The 14,894-nt window shown below is 37.2% G+C and overlaps 1 protein-coding gene across 1 annotated transcript; it reads left to right on the top strand.

The window, feature by feature from the left end:
- Positions 1 to 7,117: 7,117 nt before the first annotated feature.
- Positions 7,118 to 10,315, top strand: LOC148876703 (serine/threonine-protein kinase SAPK2-like). Its single transcript, XM_088967957.1, has 9 exons — positions 7,118 to 7,197; positions 7,412 to 7,486; positions 8,157 to 8,258; positions 8,597 to 8,650; positions 8,758 to 8,850; positions 8,933 to 9,025; positions 9,139 to 9,243; positions 9,337 to 9,422; positions 9,543 to 10,315. The coding sequence occupies exons 3-9, from the start codon at positions 8,190 to 8,192 to the stop codon at positions 9,817 to 9,819; spliced, it is 777 nt and encodes a 258-aa protein (XP_088824083.1). The 5' UTR covers positions 7,118 to 7,197; positions 7,412 to 7,486; positions 8,157 to 8,189; the 3' UTR covers positions 9,820 to 10,315.
- Positions 10,316 to 14,894: the final 4,579 nt, after the last annotated feature.

Below are 14,894 nucleotides of genomic sequence, written 5' to 3' on the forward strand. Positions count from 1 at the left end.
TTCAGATATTATTTTTTTTGATAAATTTGTTTTCAATAATTATTTATAAATCTTTTTTTTTTTGTTATTCAACAGAAAATTGTCAATTATTATTGGAGGTTAAAAAACTATTATTTAACTTTTGAAATTTAATTTATCATATTTATTGTATTTTTGTTACAAATTTATTTTTAGTAATTATATATTTTTTTATAATTTATAGAGTAATATTTATTAGAGATTACACTATTTATTGACTAATTTAATATATTTTCAGTATTTATTGTATTTTTATTAGATATCTATTATGTTTTCATTATAAATTTATTTTCAATGATTGTGTACTTTTGCTATAAATTTTCAATAATTATTAACGACTAAACAATTGTTATTTATTATAAATTATACTATTAATTTATTTAAAATTAGGAATATTCAAGGATTGGTTTAGTTTAGTTGCAGGTTGTTTCAGCAACCAAATTGACCTAGTCAAGTCAGGAGTTTGTCATCCGAATCTAATTGACCATTAGTGAAAATGTACTAACTCGGGTTGTATTTGGTTTGGGTCTATTTTTTATTCAGTTTGTTTGTTCAAAATATTTAACTTAAAAATTAAATTTAAATTTAATAAATTATAGTGATATTATTAAAAAAATAAATTATAAACTTAAATTCATGATATAAAATATTTTAGACTAAGAAATATGGGAATTTTCCCACTTTTTCCGTATTAAAAATTATATTTAAAATATAAAATATTAATATATATATATATATATATATATATATATATATATATATATATATATATATATATATATATATATATATATATGATTAGGTCAATTCAATTTTGATCAGTTTACAAATGATCAAACCAAAACTGACCCAATTTGATTGTGTTGGAAAATTGTTAAACCAAAGTCGATCAGAAATACTAGAAAATCGACCAACTCAGGTTGAATTTGATATGATTGATTATTAAAAAGTTAAAATATAAAACAATTATATACGCTTATGCATTTCTATTGTTTAGCTTTCGTTTAACAAAACCCTTACATGGCACGAGTCCCCATTAGTATAATATAAAATATTTCATAACTAATAGACCAGATCAGCATATATTTAAATTAAATTCAGAACAACTTTTTTTATTCAATCTCATTTATTCGGACCAAGGGAGGTACCCAAATCTGTCTCTTACCGGATAGAATTCAAATTAAAATCCGATTCATGCCTGAGCCAAGCCCTCGTACCAAATTACAAGCCCAATGTCCAATAGCTTATTTGACATCCCTTGGGGTTGCTACTAGATTGTTTTAAAGGTCAAATAAGCATGTTGGCGAATAAAATGCATATCGAAATTGATTAAAGCTGGCCCAAACTAGAAAGAGGATAATTTGGAAAAATGGGTTTATTTGAGTGAGAAAGCATAGATACTGCCACTAAACTAACAGAGATCATTACCAATTTAGTATGTCAAACTTTGCTGTATAAAACAAGAATCCTCTTCTCTTTCATTCTCTTTGTTAAGGCATAACCTACCACCAAACTAACAGAGAACACTGAGCTGGCTTATCGCCTGGTTCAACCGGTCAATATACACTCAATCTGGGAAGGGACAGATGTACACGCAGCTTTATCCCTACAGGCTATACATAGACAGAGAAGCTGTTCCCAAGATTTAAAACTTGGTCACTCAGGTCGCCAATTCTCAGAAAGGTTACTTGCAAGTGGAAGATCGCAACGCCTAAAGTAAGATTAAAAAACAAGGGTATAATACCTAGAAATGTTTAAAAGATCAAAATCAATAAAGATTTATCTTATCCCAACTTCTTAAATAGCCCCCTTTCTATATGATAAAGATAATCTTAAATTGGCTTCGGCCTGACACATATACAATTGTGGTTGGTCCCGATTCAATTGAATAGGATTGGATCACTGTGGATTTTCCATTTTAACCTGATTTCTTTCCTGGGAATCGTGGCACAAAAAGAAAGGGATATGGCTGAAAACAAGAAATGAAGCAACCGCCAAGACACCCCGGTGGTGGTAGTGTTCTAAATTCTAATGTAATACAAATACATGGCGTGTAGTCGTGCACTCCTTTCGCTTTGAAATCAAATGGTCCCTCCCAACTTTATCCTGATTCCTGACCATTAGAAAATAACGGTGACTCCTACCAACATTCCCGTCACCATCATCTTTTGATTTACTGTTGTGACATGCGTTAACATTCGCTCTTTGGTTCACTGTCACACCGTCGATCGCCCACGTATACCCTCGGAAAGATTTTGGGCTCCACTTCCATGTTTAGCCGGGTCAGTCCTTTTATCTCCTGCTAACGAAATGGATTCTACTCTGCCACATGTCTTTCTCGTTCTCCGTCTCTCTGTATCTGTCTCTCGGCTGAAAATCTCCCCCACTTCAACCACATTTAGCTGATGGGAAATGCATTTCGCTGCTGCCTCTCAGAATCATCATTTGGTATATTTCTGTTTTATTTTTGGTAGGTAACTTCCTGTATTCGTTTGTTGTTTCTCCCTCCCATTCATTCATCACATCCATGTGGAAGTAAACAGCAGCGGAGAAGTAGCTAGAGAGAGAGAGACATTCAGGGAACGGTTCTTTGCGACCCAGTGTCTTCGTAAAAGTGTCAGCGAGCTGAACAGTAGTCGATACATAAGCAGGACGTATACAGCCATTTTGAATTTTATCCCGTATAAAATGGCAATCAACTTCAATATGTTTCGTACGCTCATGAAACACTGGGTTTGCGGTAATATGCAAGGTTGTCTGACTGTTACAATATAAACGCATTGGGTTTGAATGCATAACTCCAAGAGGAAATAACAATCCCTTTAGCCATTTCAATTCACATGTGGTCGTGGCCATAGACCGATACTTTGCTTCTACTGAAGAACGAGCCACAGTGTGTTGTTTCTTAGTTTTCTAGGAAATCGGCAATTTCCCAAGCATAACAAACCACCCAGACAGAGAACGTTAGGACAAAGGGCAGTTCGCCCAGTCTGAATCACACCATGCATATAACTGCAAGTCACAATCTGAATGTAAGAGAATTCCTTTACCAGAATTTCCTTTCAAGTAGCACACCACTCGCAATGCAGCCTCCTAATGTCTTTCTTGCGGTTGTTGCATGAATTGGGATAGAACATGCACACAATAAGACAATTCTGGACGCATTGCTGAGAGATAAATAAGCCTCCCCATCAAACGTCTGTACTGCTCAGGATTAGACAAGAGGACCCCGTCTGTCAAGGCGAGATTGTGATTCTGCTCTAGAGGGAAAGGAGCAGGTTTTGCACCAAGTAAACCAACTTCAGAGATAATATCCAAAGCATACTTTCATTGTGATAGAAAAATTCCTATTGAGTTTCGAGCAACTTCAATGCCCAAAAAATATTTCAATGATCCCAAGTCTTTCATATGGAAGCAGTCACTCAAATATTTCTTGAAGACTTGAATTGTCATACGATCATTACCTGACACGATAATATCGTTCACATATACGAGAACAAGCAAATACACCCTGTCCTGACGAAAGGTGAAGAGGGAGTAATCTGAACATGATTGCTGAAACCCATATGTCTTCAAGGCTGCGGTTAATTTAGCAAACCAACATCTTGACGCTTGTTTCAAGCTGTACAGAGATTTTCACAACCGACACACCATACCTGGTTTATCTGACTAAAAACTCGGAGGCATTCGCATGTAGACTTCCTCATGTAGATCACCATGCAAGAATGCATTATGTACGTCCATTTGATGAAGCTCCTAATTTCTAGTCGCTGCGATTGCAAGGAAGGTATAGATAGTAACCATTTTTGCAACTGGGGCAAAAGTTTCATTATAATCAATTCTCTCAACTTGCTTGTTCCCAAAAATCACGAGATGAGCTTTATATCTTTTCATTGTCCCATCAGCGTTATACTTGATTCGATAAACCCATTTGCATCCTATGACTCGTTTTCCGAATGACAAAGGCTCCACAGTCCATGTTTGATTATTTTCAAGTGCCTGTATTTCTTTCTGCATAGCATCCCTCCATTTTTCATCCTTTATGGCTTCAGCAAAAGAAGTGGGCTCAACTCCTACAGTGATAGCTGCCAAGAAAGCACGATATCGACAAGAAAAATTGTTACAATTCACATAGTTATCTATGGGATAAGGACTACTTGCAGAATGTGATTAGCCGAGTGAGCTTGCAAAGGGACGAGGAGAGGGACTCAAGCACTGTGTGGTGTGAAGCACAGTCTCTTAACCTTGTGGACTGTTGTTTCTGTCGATGGCCACGCCCCAAATGAGTATGTTGTTGTTGCTCAACATTGCCACCCCCCTGACGTCAGGTCTGTCTTCACTTGCATTTCCTGTGGTGACGTTAGAAGGATGCATGGGTGCATTGGTATTCGGGTCTACGTGGGCTCCTTCTTCTACATTGACTCCTTCTTTTGCGAGTTCATTTTGCTGGTTAGTCTCCGTCTCGCCATTTGCAAGTCCAGGGGAAGAAGTGGATGGTACCAACACCTTATCTATCCCACTAATTTCACAATCTTGTGCTTTGTTTGGTCGTGCATCCTCTTTGTGTGTATACGGGAATTCATGCTCAAAGAAAGTAACATCTCTGGAAGCAAAAAGCATGCCATACTCTAAATCATATAAGCTCCATCATTTCTTCCCAAAATGATACCCGACAAAAACACATCGTCTGCTTCGACTAACAAATTTATCCCCCCCATGACCAGGATTGTGCGCATATGCTAAGCAACCAAAGACTCGCATCATAAGAAGGAGGTCGCCCAAATAACATTTCATAGGGAGTCTTTCCCTTTAGCAGAATGAACGGTGTCCGATTGATCAGATAGCATGCGGTTAAGACACATTCCCCCCAAAGATCAATAGGCAAACTAGCTTGAAAGCGCAAGGCACAGGCAACTTGAGTATGTGGTGGTGCTTGCGTTCAACCCTCCTGTTTTGTTGAGAGGTCCCGACACAAGTGATTTGATGAATAATGCCACTTTCAACAAAATAACCAGCCAAACAGACAAACTCAGTCCCATTGTCAGTACGGATCACCTTAATAGGTTTGTTTAATTGCCTTTGAACCATAGCAAAAAAAAATCGAAGGACTTGTCCCACTTCCTTCTTATCAATCAGAAGATAAACCCAAACGCCTCTAGAAAAATCGTCCACTATGGTCAAAAAATAATGTGCACCACAAGAAGCTGCAATTCTATAAGGACCCCAAAAATCACAATGAATTAACTCAAAAATATCGGATGCTTTATTATTACTAGGAACAAACTCTTCCCGACATTGTTTAGCTCGGAAGCATACATCACAACCCTTACTACTGTCAGTATGCTTAGTACGAAAAGGTAGCAATTTAATAATTCTATAAGAAGGATGCCCCAACCTTTAATGCCAAATATTTGACGTTCTGTTCTCTATAGTCTTCATTGTTCTTGTTGATGCAATGCTCCGGAAATAATAGAATCCCTCTCGCTGCTCACCCGCTCTAATCAGCATCTTCGTATTGCGGTCCTGTATCATATAGAATTTGTAAGTGAACTAGACGATGCAATTCAATTCCTCAATTAATTGTGATACAGAAAGTAAATTGCAATTCAAACTAGGCATATATAAAACACTAGTCAGTTTCAAGTGATCGTCCAGTGCAATTGTGCCTTCTTTTTCTGATATCGTCGCTTTCCTGTCTGGCAGCCCGACAGAGCACAGAATGATATTATTTGTCTCTCATTGACTTTAGGTTTCCTATTATATGATGAGAGGCCCCTGTGTCTATTATCCATTCAGACAATTTTTGCTTACCATTTACTCATTGACTCCTTTCTTTCTGTGTGTTCAAAAAATTGAGTAACATGTTCCACTTCTCACTGCTCAATCCATTTAACCCGGTCCTGACTACATCTATTGATTCTCCTTGAGACGTATTGCCTTGTGTAGAGGCTTTGGTTGTATTGGCCTTAGCTTGGCTGTCACGACCTTTTTCTCCTACCCATGTTCATTGTTTCTATCCACCGCGCCCTCGGCATATTCCATGGGTATTATTTTTCGGCCGATCACCCCACCATTCAGGGTAGCCGATCAATTGAAAACAAGACTCTACATCATGGCCAGTCTTATTGCAGTGAATACATACTGTATTCTTGTCTCTACCCTCACTTTGCCTCTTTCCTTTGTGTGCTACAAGGCCACAGCTTCAGCTTTTCTTCCTTTGCACGCGTCGTAGTTTAAACTTTATTCTTGAAATTTGGCAACGGTTCCATATGTCGCACTTGCACTTGCCACATTGACAACTCATAATTTCCCAATTCCTCTGTTGAGTTTGCCATATTATTAATTAAGAATCGTCGTACCTCTTTGTTTGCGATTGGCCACAAGACGATGAACAGTGAAGTGCCGCCGCTTGTCCCAAAAATACAGCGTCGGTCTGAAACCATAGGGCAGAACGCTGTCGCCGCTAATCGCTGATCCGAAGTCGCCACTGATTACTGGTTCGAAGTCGAAGGAGACGACGACCACCGAAGTGCCGCCGCTTGTCCGAAAAACACAGCGCCGGACTGAAAAGTACAACGCAGAACTTTGTCGCCGCTGATCGCTGATCCGAAGTCGCCGCTGATCACTGGTTCGAAGTCGCCGCTGATCGATCGTTGCACAGCGCCGAACTGAAAAAAACCACAGGGAAGAACGCTGTCGTCGCTAATCGCTGATCCGAAGTCGCTGCTGATCACTGGTTTGAAGTCGAAGGAGACGATGATCACCGAAGTGCCGCCGCTTGTCCGAAAAACACAGTGCCGGACTGAAGCACAACGCAGAACGTTGTCGCCGCTGATCTCTGATCCGAAGTCGCCGCTGATCACTGGTTCGAAGTCGCCGCTGATCAATCGCCGCTGCCGCCGTTAATCTCCAGAGTAACCTTGCTCTGATACCATGAAAAACCAGAGCTTCTTTGGTTTCTGCTTTCATCATATTATTTACTCAGAATGCCGAAATATATACAGTCGAGATCCTATCTTTACAAGGATAAGAAGATGTACAAGGATAAGGGGTATCGGAGATGTACAAGGATAAGGGGTATCGGAGACTCCTGATTCAATTACAACAGAGACTCCGAATTCAGTTACTAATTGTAATCCTAACATCTTCGCTGTCAAGCTCATTGAGAGAGGGCAGAAGGTAGGGTATCTGCTCCAACCCCCTAGCTTGTTTTCCGGAAGGTAGGGTATCTGCTCCAACCCCCTAGCTTGTTTTCCGGGTTTCCTAATTTGATTTTCTTTCGTTATTTCTTTCCTTCTCATTGCATCTTTTCCATATATGTACTTACTCTCACCATGAATTCTTGTATGGATTTTTGTTGCCGTGGAGTAATCGATAGTTTTCTCGGTTACAGATTGATGAACATGTACGGAGGGAAATACTGAACCATAGATCCTTGAGGCATCCCAACATAATTAGATTCAAGGAGGTGTGTTTAATTTTATTGTTACTTTCTAAATGCCCTTCCCCCTTTATTTCTTTCTTTTTCTTTTGTTGGGGTGTTTAACAACTTTAACTAGAAGTATCTGTCCAAGGAGCAGAGTATTTATAATCAACAACAGAATATGCTACACTTTGTCCATATTCCTTCTCTTTTTGCATTTAGTCAGTATTTTTGGGGTTTTCCCCTTTATTTCTTTATAATTTAGTAAAATAAAAACTGAACGTCTATATGCTTTTATGCTTTGTTAAAAAGAACAGCTACTCTGGTTTGAATCACTAAAAAATTTAAATCGTATTAACCACTTTGGTGCTGGGAGAAAAACTGTTCGTGGTTGAGCTTGCTTCTTTCACTTTCTTAGGTGGACAAGGGTTTTCGAAGCAATTTTATCCTGATAGGATGTTTAGTAGTTGTCCATCATCTCTTTTATTTATTTTTATTTATTTATGATATTAAAGTTGAATTTTGAGAATGGTCAAGTACTGATTTAATTCGTGTATCATGCTCAAAGACGTAACTTGAAGTCTGCTCATAGGATTATCTCAGTTATTTTTATTTAAGCATTCATTCAGTCATTTGGGAATCTCAAACAAAAAGGGACCACAATTGCTTTTATTGGAAAATGGATATTCAGGTATAACAAGCCTAATTCCTGCAGGTCCTTCTACCACCTACTCATCTAGCCATAGTCATGGAATATGCTGCTGGCGGTGAACTCTTTGAGAGGATATGTAATGCTGGTAGATTCAGTGAAGATGAGGTAAAATAAAGAAATGTCATGATGAAAAATGAGAATCTTGTATTATACACATTAGAGCTGTGGTTACTGGTGATAGAAAGTGTTTGTAGTAATGTTATTTGGACTTTGATCATTATGCTATTTTCTAGGATTCTTTCACATCTAAAAGATGGACTGTCTATTTGAGTTTGTAGTTATTGATGCATCTGTATCCATAGATGGCAATTGTGGAACAAAGTATCATTGCTGAGTAATATAAGGTTACCTGTTCTCCCTGCAGCCTGAATATATCTATCTGTTGGTGCTTGTATAGTATTTAATTGAAGATCTCCTTTGGTATTGCTGCTCATGTATATCAGGCAAGGTTTTTCTTTCAACAACTTATTTCGGGGGTCAGCTACTGTCATTCAATGGTATAACTCACCCTTCTTGTTTAAATGATTAGTGCATCCTTTCATGAAAGAACGAACTCTCTCTTAAATCTCTAGTTGAACCCTTTTAATTTGCTTATTTATTGTAGCAAATTTGTCATAGAGATCTTAAACTGGAAAACACACTTTTGGATGGGGGCACAGCACCACGCCTTAAAATATGTGATTTTGAGTATTCAAAGGTAGTTGATATTTACTGAAACTAAATGGCCCTGATCACTTCAATTACTCTGTTTACTAACTGAACCTCGCCTTGACTTGCAGTCATCTGTCTTCCCTTCTCAACCCAAATCAAAAGTAGGAACTCCAGCTTATATTGCACCAGAGGTCCTATCAAGAGGGGAATATGATGGAAAGGTGATATTAATGATGTATCTATCTTCTATTCACTTCAGTTTAACCATTTTTAACGTCCTTCAGTTTTAATTTGTTCACTTTAAAATGCTTTATGTAATCGTTGAGTACTACAGATTGCAGATGTTTGGTCTTGTGGGGTCACATTATATGTAATGCTGGTTGGCGCTTATCCTTTTGAAGATCCTGATGATCCTAGGAACTTTCGCAAGACAATCGGGGTGAGGAATGCTAGCAACTGTAATTCATCCACCTGCTCACAGCTCACTCCTCTGTTATCGAATTTAAATTGGATGTATTATGACTTCTGGCAGCGCATACTTAGTGTCCACTACTCTATTCCCAACTATGTCCTTGTGTCCTTGGAATGTAAACATCTTCTATCCCGGATTTTTTGTGGCTAACCCTGAAAAGGTAATCTGTTTTATGGTTTTGTACCCAACTATTTCATGGAAATTTTCATCTTCTTTTTGTTCTTTTTTTGAGCTTCTCTTTAGTAGCTTTCACTTTTTTTCCTTAGGATAACCATTCCGGAAATTATAATGCACCCATGGTTCTTAAAGAACTTGCCAATAGAATTAATGGAAGGAGAAGTTAGCTTGCAGAGCAATGACATAAATGATACATCTCAAAGTATTGAAGATACATTATTTATAATACAAGAGGCACGGAAACCAGCTGAAGGGCCCAAGCTTGGCAGTCATCTCATTGGAGGCAGCACGGATCTTGATGATATGGATTCAGATGCTGACATAGATGATACTGAAACAAGTGGTGACTTTGTTTGTGCTTTATGACTGTATATATAACTTGCAATGTGATCCAGTTGAAGATCGGCAAAAAGTGGAGAGTTCTTTCAACAACTCTGTGTGTCCACAGTTCATCCAGTTGAAGATCGTCTCTTGCACACAGGAACCTTGTTATGTTGTATTTGTAGATCTAAGGGATATGTGCTTTAAATGTGTATGTTTGTCATTGTTGCATAGGGTCTGTTTGGAGGCAGGGGCGCTGAGCTGAAGATTCAGCTAAGCTGTTCAGCTGCTTTGAAGCACTCCAAATAAACTATTCAAAGAGGCAATACTGATGGACAGCCGAGTGGAACTCACCCCAAAAAACACGAGCGGCTGCACGCTTCATCCCTCCCAAATGGGTGATTTATCTGCAGAGCACAGCTTTATCTGCCGGGCCCTCCAATCTATATTGTATTTATTAGTAAAGTTGATTTGATTATTATCATTACTTTCAAGTCTCGGAGAAATTTGTTATCAAAAAAATCTGGTAAAAGTTATTTTCTTTTTTTTTGGGTATTTAATACGATACACCAACTTTTTAACGTAGATGGTAATAGTGGGATTCAATACGCATTTCTACTACGCGTACCCAGCTAACATGGTATTTAATACGCATTTTCAATTGATATGTTGAATTGTATTAATATTTTAATAATTTTTATTTATCATATTAATAATATTTTAGTAATTTTTAATCTAACTTATTGGGGGGAGTCCTTTTTTTGGATTTGGAGAGGGGGGAAGTTGGTTAATGGAATTTTGGTTCCTAATGATCAAGAATCTCATGTTCTTTTTTCAGCTTTATGTGAGTATCAGGGAAAGTTTATTTTTCTAAGTATCACTTATCTAAGAAAGTGATATCCATCTCCTAGGTGGATAAATAACTTTTCCACACGGGGCGAAAGTTGGTTATATTTGAATGGGACAAAAATGTCTCTTTTAATAATGGACATTTTTTTGCTAAAATGGTCATTGTCTTATTTACCTTAGAAATAAAAGAATATGGGTAAATGCACTTACCTGAGTAAGTATTTTCCGAGAAAAAATTATCTAGGTAATTGCATTTACCCGAGTAAGTAACCTTACAAATTTATCAAAAACATAAAAATAATTATAATAGATTTAATAATATTTGATAATAAGTATATATATGTATATATATATATATATATATATATATATATATATATATAGTTGGGTCGATTTGTTTTTTGTTGATTTACAAATGGCCAATTCGAGTCGAGTTGGGTCATGTTAGTCGATTTCACCGGTTTGATGAACAACCTAAGTAAAATTAATTATTGTTAATTTTGTATTGTAAAAAATATTAAAAGTAGTATATAAAATATAACTACTTATTAATTATTTAAAATGTTAAAATATAAAATAATTGTATACTCTTATGTACTTTTGTTGTTTAGCTTTTGCTTAACAAAGTCCATACATTGCACGGGTCCCTGCTAGGTGCAACTTAAGTGGGTTGGGTCAATCCTAAGCCTCAAACTTCAAGTTCAAGCTTGGTCAAGTTCAAAGTTAAGCCTAAGTATACCAACATAGGTCCAACTCAACCTTAACTAAACATCTTGGGTTTAGGGATGTCAATTTCTACCATACCCGGAGGGTATCCACTCCTACCACCTCGACGAGGCGGGTTTTTTGTTTGAAGGATAGGTTTTGGGGCAAATTGGGTTATGGGATTCTACAACATGTATGTTACAGGTAGGGTACGATATTAGGCTAAACCCATCCTCCTCAACTTATATATTGTTGGCAAGCATATAAACTTTATGTACTAAGTGTTGAATTTAATAATACTTTGAATTAGATGTAAAGGATATTTGATAGTTTATGTGTTGTTTTATATCTTAATCAAATAATTGGAAATTTTGTTATTTATTTATGTTATTTTACTTATTTATTGCTTTTATATAACAAGAAATAATAAGAAATTAGATGTGGGTTTCAAACCCAACTCACGTGATACAGTCCACAATCAGGCTCCAAGAAACATCGAATCATAAGGTTAGTTATTGTGGATTTCTAACAACTAGTTTCTAATTTAATGTTGTAACAGCTAATTTTGCATTTAATACTCCAACAACTAATCTTCTCACTTAATGTTCTAATAGCTAATTTATTTCCCATATAAAGCCTTGTAATATCAAGCCAAAGGCATAAAGATCTTTCATTTGTTTTGAAAGGTCTAAAGCCTTCTTTGAGAGTTGAGAGAATCATCTCTTTGAGTGAGTGAGTCCCCAACCTTGTTGTTTTATATTGTAAGTCTCATACTAATAGAGTTTCATCCAATCTTCTTCTTTTCTTTAATGCTCTAAACAAATTTATTTTTACATTTTTCCTTCATACTTGTTGCATCAATTGGTATCAGAGCAGTGTGAGTTAGAGCTTATAATTCGCTTGCTCTACTCGCTTTCTTCATCTAGACACATTGTTACAATTCTAGAAAATAGATCAATTCACGTTCCAATTTCGGTAGTGAAATCTTCATCAAATTGGGTCAGGTTATAAATCATTGGAAAGATCTTTGAGTTTACTGTCTAATGCAATGAATGGTTCATCAATCCGAATTTTCTAAGAAAAGTTATAAGCAATGCAAATTCGAATGACATATCTGACTGCATATCCGAAACTTTCAAAGAAATGAGACACCATGCCAAGAGATCGGTCTAAGAATCAACACAAGGTTCCAACAAAGAATGCCTAATTATGAGAAAAAGTCAATGAATTAAAACAATCTTACAATACCATTCAACACATGATGGAAGATGTGTTACATAGACTCTCTAGGCAAGCCTCTACAAGCAATCCCACCTGCCCAACCATATTTTTGGAGCAAACCTTTAAAGAACCAAACGCATCTGATAAAGTGGATCATTGCAAAACATCAAGTTCTACTAGAGGAGCATCACCAAGATCAACACCTTTGCGACAAGCTTGGGATATGGATCGACTTGTACGTGCTTTAGAAGGAACTGACAAGAGCATCTGTGTTGATGTTTGTGACTTTGACGATAAGCTCGATCCTGAATTTTATTATGATTGGATTGCATCCTTAGAAACTTTCTTTGAGTGGAAATAATTATCATAAGAGATAAAGGTCAATATTTTTGCTACAAAACTCAAAGGTCATACCTTAGTTTGGTGGTAACAATACCAAGTTGTGAATGAAGAAGAATTCGACAAGTTAATACTTGGGCCGAAATGAAAATCAAATTGGATGAGAAGTTCTTCCCTCCTGATTATTCTCAAACTCTCTATTGAAAACTCATCATCTCCACCAAAATAGTGATTAAGTGTTTCTGATTATACCGAAGAATTTTATAAATATTTAAGTCGGATGAATGTACAAGAAACTGATGACCAATTAGTTACAAGGTATTTAAGTGGTTTAAAATTATCCATTCAAGATGAAATAATTTTGCACCACTTAAGTAGCATTGAAGAAGCTTACCAAATGGCTTTGAAAGTGGAAGTGAAATTAAAAAGGCTTCCCTTAAGCGAGTTGAGAAAACCGCTTTTGGGGCTTCTAAAGAAAGGAAAATAATGACTTGAACACTTGATGGACCCAACCAACAGAATGGGAAGGGCTTGAAGGAACATAAAAAGGGTCGTAATGAATGTCTCACTAGAAAGTTTAACAATCGACTGAACTTAATCGATGAAAATGTTGAAGAAATTGCCCTTATTGAAGAAGATGAAAATGAAGCTAGTGAGGAATTATGTGACCCAAATAGAGACGCCAAGAGTCTTGTGATTAGACTAGTTTTGGCAGCCCCTAAAAGTAAGGAAGATGACCAATGGTTGCATAGTAATATCTTTCATACTTTTTGCACTGCTTATGGTAAGAAGTGCTTAGTTCTAATTGATTCGGGGAGTTGTGAAAATATGGTGGCTAGGAAAATGGTTGAGATACTAAAATATAAAATGTGAGAAACACCCTAGACCATATAAAATTTCTTGGTTTAGGAAGGGGGTGAAGTTCCAATTAATGAACGCTTGCTTGATAAAATTCTCAATAGGAAAATATAATGATGAGATTTGGTGTGATGTATTGCCCATGGACACATGCCATCTTTTGTTTCGGCGTCCTTGGTAGAGGTGTAAAGTGGGTCATGTCAGGCCATTTACGGGTCGTGTTGCCCTCCTCGGTGAAAATTTTGGGGGCCGGCACGGGCTGGTCCGTGGGCCGAGCCTTGGCCCCATGCCATGCTGTGAGTCGGGCTGGCCCCTGGGCCGAGCCTTGGGCCAGGTCAGGCCGTGCGTCGGTCCAAAACTATCCATTTAAAAAAATGACAAAAAAACTTAAAATTTTAATTATATATGAATTTTGTGTATACAATTGCTTATATATACAATAATAAAATAAATTAGTATGATAAAAATTATTTATTTTATTAATATATTATATCCTATATATTATTATATATATATATATATAAATATATATAAAATATACATAAACAATATATATAGGTCATGCTAGGCTGTGTTGGGTCGTGTTGACCCGCGGGCCACGAGCGGCATGGCTTGCTCGGTCGTGTTGTGCCATACCAGCCCGTGGACCTAAAACCCCAAGCCCAACATAGCCCGCATGATCGTGTCGGGCCTGGCACAGCCTACGAACCATCGTGCCGAGCCGTGTTGGGCGGGTCCAACTTCGTGTTGGACCGTGGGCAGCACGACCCGATTTACACCTCTAGTCCTTGGCAATATGATAGAAAAGTCCAACATGATGGTAGGAAAAATATTTATTCCCTTTTTCTCAATGGAATAAAGCATATTTTGACTCCTTTGAAAGAAATACCTTGAAGATTGACTAGAGAAGAAAACTGTAGTCTTTTATTCCTTAAGCAATTTAAGGATTCTTGCAAAGGAGGTTCTATTGCTTATGCCCTTATAGTCCATGAGTCCATTAGATTGGAAAAGAAGGAAGAAATACCTCCATGTTTAACAGAACTCCTAAGCAAATTTATTGATATCACACCTGAGGAGCTCCCGAGTGAACTACCACCTGTGCTTGATATTCAATATCGTGTTGACCTAGTTCCTGGTGCCCCTTTACC

This window comes from Nelumbo lutea, chromosome 1 (assembly GCF_056320005.1).
Source record: "Nelumbo lutea isolate HS-2025 chromosome 1, American lotus-T2T, whole genome shotgun sequence".
NCBI classification, from domain to species: domain Eukaryota; kingdom Viridiplantae; phylum Streptophyta; class Magnoliopsida; order Proteales; family Nelumbonaceae; genus Nelumbo; species Nelumbo lutea.

What these genes read in the sequence shown, in the direction of transcription:
- LOC148876703 (XM_088967957.1), top strand. Translation starts at nt 8,190, where the DNA reads ATGGAATATGCTGCTGGCGGTGAACTCTTTGAGAGGATATGTAATGCT. An exon ending in TCAGCTACTGTCATTCAATG is followed by an intron (nt 8,651 to 8,757) that starts GTATAACTCACC and finishes TATTTATTGTAG; the next exon opens with CAAATTTGTCATAGAGATCT. An exon ending in GAGGGGAATATGATGGAAAG is followed by an intron (nt 9,026 to 9,138) that starts GTGATATTAATG and finishes TGAGTACTACAG; the next exon opens with ATTGCAGATGTTTGGTCTTG.